The sequence below is a fragment of the Mobula birostris genome, chromosome 6 (assembly GCF_030028105.1).
Source record: "Mobula birostris isolate sMobBir1 chromosome 6, sMobBir1.hap1, whole genome shotgun sequence".
Classification (NCBI taxonomy): Eukaryota; Metazoa; Chordata; class Chondrichthyes; order Myliobatiformes; family Myliobatidae; genus Mobula; species Mobula birostris.
The window spans coordinates 132,346,735-132,363,679 of record NC_092375.1 but is presented as its reverse complement, the minus strand read 5'-3'; the positions used below and the strand labels follow the sequence as shown (position 1 = coordinate 132,363,679).

Genomic DNA, 16,945 nt, shown 5'->3' with positions numbered 1-16,945 from the left:
GATTACCAGACCCTTTCCAATGCAGAGTACCATTCTTTATATGTGAACAGGGGCATGCACAGGCACTTTGATTTGACTGTTTATGCAGGACTGCATTAAGCCCACGTGTTTTCTGTAGTTGCATAGATGTGTATGCTCTTATAAGGTGCATAATGATTATTGGAAGGAGTTGATGCTTTATTGTGCATGCTTCTGTACGTGAAGTTAAGGAACCATTCATTTATCTTTCTTCTTCTTTGCATATGTGGTTTACATAATGGTTTATTGGATACCAATTTGTATAATGCTTCATGTTATTTTGCTTTTATTTGCCCCGAGCCCTTTACTCCTCCGATTTAATATTCTCTGCGGTTTGTGCAGAGGCTTTATCACCTTGCCATTTAGATTTTGTTTTGATACAGAAGAACATAATAGAAGGCAAATGTTGTCATTGATGACACTGCTGAAAAAGCGGGTGAGATCGAATTGCCAGGCAATTGGAACACTTGGAAAATGCAATTGTTGAGAACTCATTACATCTTGATGGTGTTGCCCTGAGAATACTGTTGCTGAGTTGTGTGTGTGTGTGTGTGTGTGTGTGTGTTTCTGCGGTTGCAACCACATCACATCTGTTTTAAGATTAAATTTGGCAGGATCTTAACCCCAGCTAGATTGCTTCAAGGGACAAAGATATTGGCGAATGTCTCCATTTGAGTTGTCTTGATTTTTGTACAATGAATTTATTAACCTTCCTTAAGCTGACTTATTAACCGCATTTAAGTTCTTTCAATAAGCATGTTCACAACCATGCTCCAATTGTATTAATTCTATCCGTTGCCTGCCTTTCATGCTTATGTTGTGTTCATTTAACAGCTGTTTGTAAGTTATAAAGCAGCAGACAAGAGTGAGAAAGATCTTGCCAACAAATTACTGACAGAAATGAATGTGAACCAGGTATTAACTGAATTCTTGTTTCAGCAATAAATCATCAACTTTGGGACAGCCATGCCAGTATTTACTTCAGAACAGCCAGTCTTGTGACTGTAAGTAATCATCAGGTACAATTGACCTCTGGAGTAGATTTATTAATCAGCAGAGCCAATGAATAGGTGTCTATTGGCTTAAACCAAGAACTAACATATTCTTTCTTCCACCCATAGCCAGTTTGTGTTTTTTTTAATGGCTTAGGGGAAGAATAGCTTAGAATACTGAAGTTCTGAATAATTTGTGCGTACGAAGTAACTCCCTTGTTTTCATAGTTTTAATAAGTTTTTTTGCCTTATGTACTCCCTTGAATTATGATTAACAGCATTTTAAAAAAACAAAATACACCTTTTTGTAAAGTAGCTTAAACTGTGTAAATTTTTTGACACCTAGCTTTAAGGTTAAGAACCCAGGGGTAGTCGGAGAATCAATTAAATCAGAGCTCCTTTCATTTTGCAATCTATAGGCGAATGTGTTCTTGGTTATCTTGGATGGAGTGCCGTGAGCAGTGTCACTGGTGGAGTGTACACTGTGGAAACTTCAAGTGCTTCCTTAACTTTATGCTTATTGAAGAGAAAGTTATTAGAAGCAGGGAACTTAAATATTTGCTGTTTCAGGACCAGTCAGAATATTCAAATGGAAATAGCACCTTTTCATGATATCAAGCTACTCCCATAGCACTTTTCCAGTTATAGTAAGGTCCTATAGTCAGCAATGTAATAATGACTAGATAAATTGTTTAATTTTTTTTAAAAAATCTGAATTAACTGAGGGATAAATTGTGAAAAGGGCACCAGGGATGGTACATTTTCTCCCCATGTTGAAAATAGCACCAAGGGAATCCTCTGAAAGAGCAATTAGGGCCTCATCTAAATATGGCACCTGTGACAGTGCAGCATTATGTCAGTAATGCAGATCCACAGCTCAATAGGTTATGTTCTGCTCTCAGCATCATGTTAACCAAGATTTCAACTTCCTTTAGTGTGATATTTTACCATACTGAGAAATTAAGAAAGTTAAAAATTAACCCTGGGATCTTTTTAAACAAAGAATGAGATAAGTGAGAAGGATGCTAGATTGTTTAAAAAAAAACAAAATTTACTAATAATGTCATCCCTTCACTGCCAACTAACCCAACCTTAACCATGTAGATCTAGTCCAGCGCTATACAATTGACTCATAATATCCCAGGGCAACTAGTGATGAGCAGTAAATATAGCCCATGCCAAGTTATTTTTTTAAAGTTTTATTAATTGTAATGCCTTTAACAAGAGGCATTATCTCTTGAAACTTTGGGTCAAGATCATGCATGTTTCTCCCCTCTTTCACTTTGCTACCCTTCTTACTAGAAAAGTAATCAATTCTTTATTAGACAACTAATAAGTATTAATAGGTAGTCAGCCAAATAATAGTGATAGCAAATGCATGATAGGATGTACAGTGGCACAGTTAGTAGAGCTGCTGCCTTACAAAGTTGAAGACCTGGATTCATTTCAGACTTCAAGTGTTGCCTGTGTAAAGTTTGTACATTCTCCCTGTGACCACGTGGGTTTCCCCTGCATTCTCTAGTTTCCTCCCACATCCCACAGATGTGCAGGTTTATAGGTTAATAGTATCTTCATAACTAGTAGATACAAGAGATGTAGTTTCGAACAATCACTGTCTTATGGTGGAATCCAGGCCAAAAGATGAGTTTTTGTGGTTGTGAAGATACTTTCACAAATGCAATACCATCTTTTACTAGAAGCAGTTCTCTTGCTCAGGATCCAGGTGTTCAAGTTCTAGCAGCAAAGCTGCAGACCCACACATGCCATGTTTTTCGTCTTTTGCTGGGCATCATATCCAGACATGAGTCATTTTTATTCTTATTTGTATCAGCAGTCTGTTATAGTATCATATCAAACATGACCTGGCAGCATTTCCTCTGTAGTATATCAACAAATATGAATGTTTTTTTTTCCTATTTTAATTTCAGTACTTTTCCACACAAGATGAAAATATTCAGACAAAGGTATTTTTTAATGTTGTGCTATTTGGCATGTGATCCAGAGAACAGTGACATATTAGGATAAAAATTAGCTTGGTTCGGTAAAAGGAACACCAACTAGAGCTTTCATGATTGGAGTGCTTTTGCAATATGATTGTACAGGGAGTTGTTCTCTTCACTAATTGTCAGTGATTTGAACTTAAATATAGGTGCCATAATGAAGTCATTTTGTTGTGACTGCAAGTTGACAAACGACTGGTTAGGTGGAAAAAGTTTTGGAAAGTGAATTCAAACTAAAAAAGTATGAGATGCATTTGGGGAAGAGCAAAGGAATCAAGGGAATGAATGATAAATCGCGCAGGATTTAAATGGACACATAGTGGGCACTTCAATCCCTGCACAAGTAGGGTAGGTGTCTAGAGTAAGATGAAAGTCAAAAGGCCATGGATGCAAGAAAGCTGAAGAAATAAAACACTGGAAATACTCGGGGCTTGGATAGCATCTGTGGAAATAGAATAGAGTTAACATTTCTAGTCAAAGAAGCCATCTTTCTCAGCTCTGAGGAATAGATAAGCTGGTTAAAAAGGCACTGGGTTCTTTATCAGCAAAAGTGAAAAGCACCAAAGTACAGAGATCATGCTAAAACCGAATAAAGCACTGATTAAATCATAACGGAATTCTCCACACAGTTGTATTCATCCCATAATGCGGAAAGTATGATCGTATTAGAGAGGGTGCTCAGGAGATTTATGAGGTCCTTGCTAGAGTTGGATAAGTTTTACTTGTGTGCAGATTAGCTAGGCCAGGGTTGTTTTAGAAACATAGACGTCTACAGCACATTACAGGCCCTTCAGCCCACAATGTTGTACTGACCATGCAACCGGCTCTAGAAACTGCCTAGAATTTCCCTACCGCATAGCCTCCTATTTTTCTAAACTCCATGTACCTATTTAAGAGTCTCTTAAAAGACCCTGTTGTATCCTTTAAAATACTGAGAGAGCAGACTGGATAGTTTGCTATCTGAGGGATATCGATTTAACAGCTGGTAAAAGGTTTAGAGGAAATTTGAGGGACTTCATTCTTACCCATAGAATAGTTGACTGTCTGAGATTGTGATAACAGAAGGAACTCTAATCACATTTTAAAAAAATGCTGGATAAATATTTGGAAATAAGCCTGGATCAACAGATGGGAATTGGATTAACCAAATAATTCCTTTCTTTGGATGAATTGAATGGCTCCTCTTTTGGTTCTGTAAATTTAGTTCTAGAGCAAGGGAATTGAGGATGGAGAAGTCATAAACCCACCTGTTCCAGTATTTTCATGGCTGTCTTTGCATCTTCTGTGCTCCACGAACTCCACAACTGTATCTTGTGCTGTACACTGCTTATGATCATTATCCAGCAGCATCTTGTGTTTAAATTTCTTGCCCTCGTAACTCTTCATAATTAGTCACTCAATATCTCTTTTACATTTAGGCTACTTCACACAGATATACCCTCCTTCCTGACTCTGGACATCTGTAAGCCGTCCCCTTTTTCCCCACTGTATTATCCATGCTACCTTCAAACACCTATGTTGTCCCAAATTTCTTTGTGAAGCTCCTCAAAGTCACTCTTTGAACCCACTTCTTCAACCAAGTTTGTGTTTACCCCACTAAAGTTTCATCTTCTGGTTCATTGTCCATTTGATTATTTTTAATTTTGCCTTCATATCCACTTTGGCATGTCCTTCTACATAAAAAGGGTTAGATAAATTATATCTCTTCACTCCCCACCACTTGCTTCCATCAATTAAAAAAAATTGGGAGCCTTGAGACATTTTACCAGAACTATAACTTAAAATGAATACTTCATACTATCTGTAATACCTGATCAATCCTAATTATTGGAAAGATAAAAAGTTAATTCTGTAAAATTAACCATACAGATTTTCGATAGTGGCGGTTTGATACTGGCATGGCATTTCCAAGTGCTGCTTTAATTTTATCTTGTAGGTTTACCCTTTGATTTTTTTTTGCACTGTGGTGATGGGTGGGTATTTCTGTGATTAGTAAGGCTATATGTGGTTTGGTACACAGACATTTGTGTATGATGTACAGTTGCTTGTTGGTGTTACCGCTTGGTACGGTGGCTTGGTTTGGTGAGGAGATATAGCGACATTCTGAAGGTTACTGAGTGTTCTGCTTGGCTGCTTTTTAATGCTTCTGAGGACTGCACAAATACTAATGAGACCAGATGAAAATTGGTAAGATTTCTTGTTTCTTTCACACCTACCATGTTCTCTAATACTACACCAATTGATTTCATAGTTCAATGTTTGCTATATTGTATTAGCTGGTTGAAATCAACAATGATAGGGTGGGCAGAGGATGGTGAGGACACAACAAATTGGCATCCTGGCTTCGGAAGGGCGTAATTGGACTTCATGCTGAAACTCATGATCTGCCTAAAGCCAAATTTCACTCCCTATAAGGCTGGACTCAGCGATACTGGATTACCACCAAACTTTTGCAAGCTGCATGGATGATGGCAGATATACCATGATCTTTTTAAACCCATCCAAATTTTCCTCCCTTTCACAATGGAGATCGTAGTATAGAAAGATGAATTAATAATTGTCTAAAATGTTAGATGTTTGTATCTCAATAAACAAATGATTAAAAAATTACAGCTACTCCATTCTTGAAACCTTGGTGATATCGGATTAAAAGTGTCGTTTAGCCTTGCAAGTTACTTTTGATTATTTCTTCATAGCTGATCTGTATTTTAAATTTCAGTATCCATCTTGTCTTTGAAAATTTCAGTACGCTTGTCTTATAATTAAATTTTTAATTCGGATACATTGTGAGCTGGGGTGGGTTGGCGGGTTGGAGTCAAATTCTTGTCATCAAACAGATTTTTGCACTACCTCAGCCAAAAGGAGCTCCAAAATGATTGGCTTTGAATTGTAAAATGTCTTTTGCAACCAAGTAGTGCTGTATTTTTAACTTTCATAATTGTGTTTCTGCAGTCTTCAGAATTCATTTTTGAATTTTTGAATAAAATTCCACATTTCCAAATTAAAGTGCATCTATTAAGAAGATCCTCTTTTTCTTGATTTATGATTTCCTCTCAACAGTTGCCTCTTGTAATCATGTGAGGGCATGCCTTTGATTTTTAACATAGCCTGCTGCATGTTGGACCAATTGGTATATAGAGAAATATAAATAAACCATTGTAACAATAAAGGTGCAATTTATTCTTCACTGGCTGTGGTTGCAGAGCTGATCAGCGCAACTTTATGTGAGTAATGGGAGTGGGTGTGGCATGCTGCGCAGTGTTCTTGCTATAGGAGATATTTGTTGCAGGTTTGTCTTGTATAGTCATGGGTAATGTCAAGACTTGTCATCCTTACTAGCACCAGAAACAATTTTTTTCTTCTATAGTCTATTTATTGCTTAACGATAATCAGTAAAAGAAATTCAATGTGTGAGTAGGCCTTCCTTTTCCAAAATTGGAAAGAATCCTTAATGGTAGAGAGAAAAGCAAAATTAATGTAATACTAAAATGTTGTTATTCAGACTGTCTAAATTTAAACTTAAACAATTACCCTGGACCTGTTATGGGTGAGTTTGAACATTTGATTTTATGATCAAGCATTCCATCTTTTTGCCTCTTCATTTTTTTGTGACTTTGGGTTTGATGATCTAGCTTGGGGTATGATGATCTAGCTTGGCAGAAACAGTAATGTCAGCACAAGACATAACTGTTGTTGGTTTTGATGTTAGATGTTTATCAAAAAGGTCCAGTGCAGCACAACTCTGTGCACCCACACAGAAAAAGATTTCACTGGTTCAAAAATAAATAGCCTAAAGTAGGAGTATTTTGGAACAGGACTCTGCATGCTTGTTGTTTTAAACAAATATCTTGAAAGTTTATTCTTTTGGTCTTCCTCTGTTAGCCGTGAAACCTAACGATTAGCAATATGAACACCAGTTAATTTAATTTCTCCCATCATTAACAATGCCTTCAGACATAAATTTTACTGAATGTTACAACAGTAATAATTGTTTACTTAAGCGAGGTAATTGCTGATTGAAAGATTCGGATGCCAAGTCTTGGTTGTTTGATACTAACCTTTGTTTCCCTAGTTTGAGAATGGAGAACCAGTGAATGAACATTCCTTCTCTTCCCTCTGTTTACAATGCTCTTTAGAAGTAGTTTATTAATCTATTGATATTCTAGGTCTTTCAGGGGCGCCTGGATATCCTTGCCGTATCAACAATCCAAGCTCTGACCGCAGTGATGCACAAATCCCCAGCTGCCAAGGTACTTGCAGCAGATATTGAAGAGGAATATAAACAACCTCAGATTTGAAAGACTTAAATTAAAAATGAATGTCTTTTGCTCTTTTCCCAAAATTGGTGTATTTAATTTTTTTCAGAATAACGCAGGAAGGTAGTACCTTTACAGCACAGTATGATTCTGCTAATTCTGCCCATTTTCCAGCACTTTGGCTTTTGAACTGGAAAGTTATCTTCAGTTGTTTGGAGCATAATCAGGCCACTTAAGAGGGTTGGGAGGCCTGCTGTCTCCATTGATGGCTTGACTGGAGGTTAACATGACAGACAGGAGGTCGTGCTGTTGCCCTTTGCACGAAAATACCTGATCTCCATGCAGCTTTCTTTGGAGGTCAGCTCAGGTTGGGAAATTTGATGTGCATAGTACATACATTCCTGAGCTTTCTGGAAAGGACTTTATATGGCTGGGGGCTTTTATTTTCCCGTAATGTAAAAGATCAGGGGAAGTACTTCCAGTTAACATAGATTATTTTGTATTGAGCTTTGTTTTTTAAAAATCTGAAACCAGGAAGTGTTCAAAGAGCGTATTGGTTACATACAACTGTATGAGGTTCTGAAGACCCTGGGCCAGCCATCACGGGATCTGCTGAAAGAGCTGATGAACATGGTGAGGCTTCACACTCTAATTTTGAAGGCTTGTTGTTATTTCATGGGCTAATGTACAAAAATTATTTCATATAACATCATTAGTTGAAATACTCTATCTTCCAATGCCATTGTCATTTATTGCAATTGGTTTTAGCTAAAGATGTTGTCTTCAGCTTCACTGCCTCTTGATCACTTCTGCTCTCCCTTACATTTTTTTGTGTGTAACTGTATTCGATAATGATAAACCTTTTCCTTTTTCTGTAGATTTCTTACTGTTTGTGCAGTCAATGAGTCCTCTTTCCTCTCCTATTTGATTTAAGCTAGTGCATTATTTGACCTGCATTTGATAAAACTTGTTTGGATTTGGGAGAAAAAGAAACCAGCCTTCATGTCCCACCCACCTCCTTCCCTCTCCTTCTTCAGATTGCTTTGTATATTGAAGTTACTTTTAGCATGAAATTATGCATCACTTTAATCATGCAGTGCAAGAATTGAGATAATAATCCTTCGATATCAAGCCTGTTTAGAACAGAGTAGATTTGGTCTCTTACATGTGAGCCAAAGGCCCAAATAATTTTTAAAAAATCAATAATGCAGTAATATCTGCCTCATAAAATGAAAGGGGATACCAAGCAGCCTATATACCTTTACAAAATCAATGAAGGAAGTTTGAATTGGTTTACGATACTTTGCATTTTTTTCAATTGCTAATGAGTTCATTGGTTTAGGTTAACAACTAGGCCGATCCACTCTATACTTACCTGGCTCAATCTACCTGTCATCCTTCACCCTTCCTCGGTCCATTGATCATCTCTGGCCCCTATCTTGCCGCTCCCCCTCTGTCCGCTCTCCTCTCTCAGTCCTGATGCAGGGTTTTGACCCAAAACATTAACAGTTCCTTTCCCTCTCAGGTGCTGCTGGACTCATTGAGTTCTTCCAGTGAATTGTTGTTACAGATTCCAGCATTTGCAGTCTCTTGTGTCTATGACAATCCATAACTGGAAATCACATTGAACCCTTTATCAAAAGGCCAGTCTGAACAATCTGAATCCCTTTTGAAAGTTTCTTTGGGTGGCATAATAGAGCTGCTGCCTCATAGTACCAGAGACTTGGATTCAGCCCTGAACTTGGGTATTGTCATAGAGTCACACTGTCCAGAGTTTCCAGGTAAATTTCCTCTGGGTGCTCCGGTTTCACTTCACTTCCCATAGACTTGTGGATTGGCAGGTTTTAATTGGTTGTTGTAAATTGCCTGGAGTATGTAGGTGTATGATAGAACCTGGGGGGAGATGATGAGATTGTGGTGAGAACTTAAAAAATGGGTTTAATGGAGGATTAGTGTAAACGGGTGGTTGATGTTCACGGTGGTTTGGTGGGCTGAAGAACCTGTTTGAGTGCTGTATCCCTCTATGGCCCTATCAATTTTCATCTATCAGAGAAGGGAATACATTTAATTTAACTATGTTGATACTGTTTATTTTGAATATTATAGGTTGGTTGTAATAGATTTGTTGGTTGCCCCCTATCTTCTGTGACAGTGATTTCTGAAGGTAATATAACAAAAGGACAAGCCACTCCCACATTTGTAGCTGTGCTGCACATCTTTAGAGTTTAAAGGAAACTTGTTTGCTCTTGGTCTTACTTGTATAACTTTCTGCTTGTACTTCCAGGCTGTTGAAGGTGATCATACCTCTGTTGGAATGCTTGGAATCAGTAATGTCCAACCACTGCTCCTACTCATCCAGTGGCTCCCAGAGCTCGATTCCTTTGAGCTACAAATCTTTGTCTCTGATTGGCTGAAGAGGATATGCTGCATCAATCGTCAAAGTCGCACATTCTGTGTAAATGCCAGCATAGTGAGCCACATTCTCGTGACTTTGAACTGCCATACGAGACTGCACCATACATGTGCGGAGAATCTGATTGGATTGCTGGGTGCTTTAGGCAGCCAGTCGTTGAGCTCAGGAGAAATCTTGCAGTTATTGAGGATGTTAAGAACTGATGACACTAAACAAGCCCACCCTTATGTGGTTCCAGTGACACGTGCAATACTTGGCATAGCCCGGAAGCAGGGATTGGATAATGCACTACAGTACTTTAACCTGTCCCACAGCATGGCAGGGATTATGGTGCCCACTATTCAGCGTTGGCCTGGTTATGGCTTTAGCTTCTATGCATGGCTGTGTCTTGATCAGGGGCAAGATGCAAGTGAAATCTTCGGGAAAGGAGGCAAGAGGAAACAGCTGTACAGGTAGGAAAAATGATTTGTTCATACTGCTGATTTTCTCTGCACTCAAGATGAAATTGTTTCCAAATTTTACTGTGCAGTTGTCATCCACCTAGGAATTGCTGCTAAAAAAAAATGGAAGCTTGGACAGATACATTTAATATCTGTCTTTTCCAAGAACTTAAAATTAGAACTTTGAACAATACTGAAGAAAATCTAAGAAAAAGAATCATGAGGTCCATAAAACTATTTTTCTCTCCATTTTCTTTGAACGCTTTTGTTTGTTATAAGAAATACATAAGCTGGAGAAAATGGCTGTTTGACAAGCTGAGACAGTCAAAAGCGTGAAGCTACCAAGTAACATCAAACCAGATTCAATATGTTTGGAATAGACTCACACTTGACAGAATATTGATTTTTTTTGGAACCTGGATCAAGATCTGGATTGATTCCAGAATGTTGTTTCTTTCAGTGGAGTTTGTTTTACTCTGCAGCTAATCTGGATGAACAAGGAAAACAATGTATTTCAGGTTGTATTCAGTCATTTAAATGCCACAGTATGGTCTGTAGATCTATTCATTTTATGCAATAAAACTAAAATCTTAATCTTCAGAAGTTTTAGTAGATCCATTGTTCTCTGACAGCAGCAATTAATTTTCCTTCAGTTGAAAAGCTTCAGTTGAGAACCTGTAAGGTCTGAAAGTGGATAAATCACCTGGACCAGATGGACTATACCCCGGGGTTCTGAGAAAGGCAGCTGAAGAGATTGTGGAGGCATTAGTAGTGATCTTTCAAGAATCACTAGATTCTGGAATTGTTCTGGAAGACTGGGAAATTACAAATGTCACTCTAAGAATGGAGGAAGACAAAAGACAGGAAATTATAGGGCAGTGAATCTCACTTCAGTGGTTGAGAAGATGTTGGAATCTATTATTAAGAATAAGGTTTTGGGGTACTTGAAAGCAGATGATAAAATAAGCCATGGTCAGCATGGTTTCCTTAAGGGGAAATCTTGCCTGACAAATCTCTTGGAATTCTATGAAGAAATAACAGGGAGGATAGACAAAGGAAAGTTAGCAGATGTTATTTACTTGGATTTTCAAAAGGCCTTTGACAAGGTGCTGCTCAACAAGTTAAGAGCCCATAGTATTATTACAGGAAAGATACTAGCATGGATAGAAGATTGGCTGATTGGCAGGAGGCAAAGAGTGGGAATAAAGGGGGCCTTTTATGGTTGATTGCCAGTGACTAGTGTGTCATGCAGGGGTTAGTGTTGGGACCACTTCTTTTCACATTATCTGTTAATGATTTGGATGGTGGAGTTGATGTCTTTGTGTCCAGTTTGTGGAAAATACAAAGCGAGGTAGAGGGGCAGGTAGTGTTGAGGAAGCAGGGAGCCTGCAGAAGGACTTAGTCAGAATAGAAGAATGGGCACAGAAGTGGCAGATACAATACAGTTTAGGGAAGTGTATGGTCATGCACTTTGGCAGAAGAAATACAGGTGTAGACTGTTTTCTAAATGAGGAGCAAATTCAGGAATCTGAGGTACAAAGGGACGTGGGAGTCCTTGTGCAGGATTTCCTAAAGGCTAACTTGTAAGTTGAGTCAGTGATAAGGAAGGCAAATTCTGGTAAGGCCTATGAGTAATTGAATCATTACAGTTCTTATGAGCTGTATTCATAAGAAAATATTGGATAGGCTGGGTATATTCTCCCTGCAATGAAGGAAGCTGAGAAGAACCTTACAGAGTTTTATAAATTTGGGGGGCATAGGTATTCAGTCTCCAGGACAGGGGAAACTAGAGAGCACGGGGTTGGGGGTGAAATTTAAAAAGACCTGAGATGGTAGGTTTTTGCACACAAAGGAGAGGGGATTTTCTGGAATGAGCTACTGAAGGTGGTAGAAGCAGACACAATTACAACATTTAAAATGCATTTCTACTGGTACTTGAATAGGAACAACATTGAGGGATACAAGCCTAATGCAGGTAAATAGGGTTAGTATAGAAGAACATTCTGGATGGCATGGACGAGCTGGGCCAAAAGACCCATTTCTCTGCTGTGCATTTTGTGCTTGTGTTTGGCCTTCATAAAATGATGTAAGAGACTGAGGACATGGAGATCCGATTAGAAGCAGGGCTGAGAAATTGTCCTACTTGGACAACTTTCAATTTGACAATAAACTTGAACTTGTTTGAAAGGAGATCGTTCTGCAAGTTAATTGTCCAGTATGTATTTAGTCTCGTGATGTAGAACTCAGCCTAAAGTTTCTATCCAATTCTTTTTGTGGTAGCTTTGTTTTACATCTTATTGGCGATATTCATGAGGACATGAAGATGAGTAGTACAAAAAAAATTCTGCGCGGTGACCTCTGAAGAAAGCTCATTAGAAATTCATGTTTTTTTTCCAGAAACTAATAAGCTTCCTTGTCTCGGAAAACAAGTCCGACTTAACCACGATTGACCCTTATTTAGTATTTCTTTGCTTTTGTGCTTCATAGATTATTTTGGTTTTAAAATGAGTGCAGGAAGAATTCTGTTGAATAGTTTTAAAAATAAATGATTTCAATTAATATTTATATCTTTTGTTTGGGGAAAAAGTTGTAATCATAATGGGGAGTCTGTATGCTTTTGTGAGTGATTATGTACAGTGGTGAACTTTAAGTATAATCTGACTTTTATTTAGAAAAATGCTATAGGTTTCCTATGTCCTTGGAGCAAGAATATAACTTTCTTCTTGCAATCAGTGGCCACTTTATTAGGTATACCTGTACACTTGCTCGTTAATGCAAGTATCTATTCAGCCAATCATGTGGCAGTGATTTAATGCTTGAAAGCATGCAGACATGGTCAAGAGGTTCATTTGTTGTTCAGATCAAACATCAGAATGAGGAAGAAATGTTACTTAGAAGTCTTTGACCATGGAATGATTGTTGGTTTGAGTATCTCAGAAACTGCTGATCTCTTGGGATATTCATGCACACCAGTCTCTAGAGTTTACAGAGAATGGTGTGAAAAACAGAAAAAAATCCAGTGAGCGGTAAGTCTGTGTGTGAAAATGCCTTGTTAATGAGAGAGGGCAGAGAAGAATAGCCATACTGATTCAAGCTGACAGGAAGGCGACTGTAACTCAAACAACTATGTGTATAACATTGGTGTGCAGAAGTGCATCTCTTAATGCACAACATGTCGAACCTCGATGTGGATGAGCTACAGCAGCAGAAGAGCACAACAGGTTCCACTCTTGTGGCCACTTTATTAGGCACATCCCTGGACCTAATAAAGTGTCACTGAGTGTATTTACAAACAGTGAATTATTTTCCCCTTGATCGCTGGTATGTATTGTGTTAATTAAGTGGAAGATATTTAGCTAGGAATTACTTTACAGGAAACAGAGGAGACCCTGGTGCTGAGCTAGGATTTAAGATAATCATTCTATAGATGTTGTATTAAGCTGTTAGAAATTGTGGTCATTAGTAAATGTCTGCTGTGGTTAGCATATCAGATGCTATTAGTACTGGGATTTATTGTGGTTGGTTTATGGGTTTTATCTGCTGCTGAACTGAGAAATTCTGTGCTGTATACACAGTAGTTAACTGATGTTAAATGTAAGATGTGTTCTGTATACACAGCTGCATAACAGGTCACAAGCTAATTGAAGAGAAGCTGTGGATATCCATTCCAGAGGAGGGTCAAAGTTACCAACTTCAACTCCTCAACAGTTGCTTGCCCTTGAAATTCTTGAATGATTTCTATTCAGATATTTATCTCCTTTGGTCTTATTTATGGTAAATAGGGTTCTGCAACAGAGTTTGCAAAGTTCACAATTTTCCATGTGATCTGTTGCCTGAAGATACTTGCATAAACTTTGTGAAGCACTATAATAATTATTAGATGATAAATTACAACCATCAAAAAATTTCTCACTGTACACTGATTGTTCATGCCTAGGAAAGGGATCTTGAATTGGAGTTAAGATTTCGTGATTTGAATCTCTCCAGAATGTGCTGTCTGGCAGCGGAGCAAGTTTGAAATCACTATTTAAAAGTACCGTATAAGAAGCTCAGTGATTCAGCATTGAAGTATGTCTGTGGTTTTGCTTTTATTCCACATGGGATATTGTAAGCCAAGTTTGGCAGCAAATATTCTTTTGGATTTAGTACACTGAACACTCTCAGAAGCAGTCTCTGCACTCCCTGTGATCAGGAGTTGATTTCTGTGCTCAATTTGTAGTTCTGCAGTGCAGCCTTGGATGAAACGAAACATTTTCTTAAGGAGATTAGCTCTGTTTCCTATGCTTCAAGGAGTAGTCTTTGCCTGTCCAATATTTCCCTGTGACTGGGTCCCTTATCTGCAGGTGGGCTCCCTCACCTGTGTCTCTCTGACCCTCAACACAGGTGCCCCTCAGGGCACTGTCCTAAGCCCCCTCCTGTACTGTCTGTATACCCATGACTGTGTCAACACCCACAGCTCCAATCTGCTAATTAAATTTGCTGACGATACTACATTGATTGGCCTTATCTCAAATAATAGTGAGGCAGCCTACAGAGAAGAAGTCATCACCCTGATACAGTGGTGTCAGGGAAACAATCTCTCCCTCAATGTCGCAAAAACAAAGGAGCTGGTTGTGGACTACTGGAAGAATGGAAACGGGCTAACCCCTATTGACATCAATAGATCTAGGGTTGAGAGGGTGAACAGCTTTAAGTTCCTCAGCATAAACATCACTGAGGATCTCACATAGTCTGTACATACTGACTGTGTGGTGAAAAAAGCACAACAGCGCCTCTTTCACCTCAGACGGTTGAAGAAGTTTGGTTTGGGTCTTAAGGACCTTCTGCAGGGGCACAATTGAGAACATCCTGACTGGCTGCATCACTGCCTGGTTGTGGGAACTGTACTTCCCTCAATCGCAGGACTTTGCAGAGTGTGGTGCGGACGCCCAGTGCATCTGTAGATGTGAACTTCCCACTATTCAGGACATTTACAAAGACAGGTGTGTAAAAAGGGCCCGAAAGATCACTGGGGACCCAAGTCACCCCAACCACAAACTGTTCTAGCTGCTACCATCCAGGAAATGGTACTGCAGCATAAAAGCCAGGACCAACAAGCTCTGGGACAGCTTCTTCCACCAGGCCATCAGACTGATTAATTCATGCTGACACAACTGTATTTCTATGCTATATTGACTGTTCTGTTGTACATCTTATTTATTGTAAATTACTATACATTGCACATTTAGATGGAGACATAAAATAAAATTTTTACTCTTCCTGTATGCGAAGGATGTAAGTAATAAAGTCAATTCAATTCATGTTCTAACAGTATCATTGTAAATTTTTCCTGCACTCTTTCCAGTTTAATAACATCTTTCCTAGAGCAGGGTGACCAAACCCGAACACAATAGTCAAGGATCAAGGGTCACTATATACATTCAGGTGTATTTGGAATTTGTTGTGCTGTAATGTATTGATGTGACATGCAACAAACAACAACATTCAACATAAGAATAAAGGATTTTATAAAAAATAAATGTAGAGGTTAAAGAACGAATATGGGCTGAATTGCAGATAAATACAATCATGTATTTACACGGTAAGCAGCTTTATAAAAAGTGTTTACAGTGCAATGACTGAGGTAATAGTCAGCGGGTCCAAGAGCAGCCCTACCAGTGGCCTATGCAACTACTAATAAAGTGAATAAAAAAACATTAACTTTACCTCTATTACTGGAGTAATTAAAGTTGTCAGAGTGGCACATCTTTGAAATTAGCCAAATAGATTTAAAATAAGTTTCAATATCTGTTATCTGTTCACTATTCTCACCCAACCTGGAAAAAATATGAATGACTTGACTCTCAGTCTTGATTCTCCAGTGAATTGCCAGTCAAGTTTGTTAGAAACTGAAATGCTCAGCAGGTCAGGTAGCATCAATGAAGAATTCAATGCATTGATCAGTTCCCTGACTTCAATATGCCCAGGGCATACTCACAGGGGCCAGAAAACTCATGATAGAGTTTTGCTGCTGCTGCTTCTAATGCTGCCTGACTTGGTGTAAATACTCAACATCTGATTTTTATTACAGAATTCCACCCCTTCAGGTGTTTAATATTCGAAACATGTTAGCACCTGAAATGTGGGGCTCTCCTTTCCTTCCTCCTCCCACCGTACACTACTGGGTTCAGATACTTGAAGTAATTCCACAACTGTGTATGTTAATGTTACTGGAAAGCCTTGCACTGAAATTGTGGGTTAGATTGACCATTCCAACATCTGATCAACATTATCAGATACTGTGGTTTTAATACATCTTGAGCCAAATTTGGTAGAAGACATCATGTGAGTGTGGGTTAAACCCCCAAAGATTTTTGATTAATGCCAATTTGTGAATTTATGTACAGTATGACAATGTATAAAATTGCATATAATGCTTATTATTTTTCTGAAATTAAATGGCATAGTGGAACTTTTGCACCAGTAAGCTGGAAAGACATTGCTTTACACTGCACATGTTTTAGTTTTTTCACAGCTAGTGGGACAGGGTTTGAAGCATTTCTGACGTCCTCAGGAGGGTTGGTCGTAGCAGTCTGTACAAAGAAAGAATACATGACAGTAATGCTGCCTGACCACTGCTTCTGTGACTCTCTCTGGGTAAGAACAAGGATTGAAAGACTTACTGTTAGTAATTATTTTGTTACATTGACCTCAATTATCTCCATTGCCTCACATTTTTAGATTAAAATTTTCATATAATCAGCCAAACCCCTGTGATTTATAGTCAGTTTCAAATGATAAAACTTTTGGTTGTGTATTGTTAAGATTTCCAGCACCTGCTATTTTT

At 38.5% G+C, this 16,945-nt stretch overlaps 1 protein-coding gene across 4 annotated transcripts in view; it reads left to right on the top strand.

Moving 5' to 3' along the window:
- The window catches only part of nbeal1 (neurobeachin-like 1), a 273,495-nt gene that overhangs the window by 116,291 nt on the left and 140,259 nt on the right, over positions 1-16,945 (top strand). For 3 of the 4 annotated variants that reach the window (XM_072261343.1, XM_072261342.1, XM_072261345.1), the window contains 5 exons: positions 853-933; positions 7,177-7,260; positions 7,801-7,899; positions 9,551-10,131; positions 16,623-16,755. In XM_072261343.1, coding sequence (XP_072117444.1) covers positions 853-933; positions 7,177-7,260; positions 7,801-7,899; positions 9,551-10,131; positions 16,623-16,755 — 978 coding nt within the window. The remainder of the gene's footprint in view (positions 1-852; positions 934-7,176; positions 7,261-7,800; positions 7,900-9,550; positions 10,132-16,622; positions 16,756-16,945) is intronic. The other variant, XM_072261344.1, reaches the window with a different exon arrangement.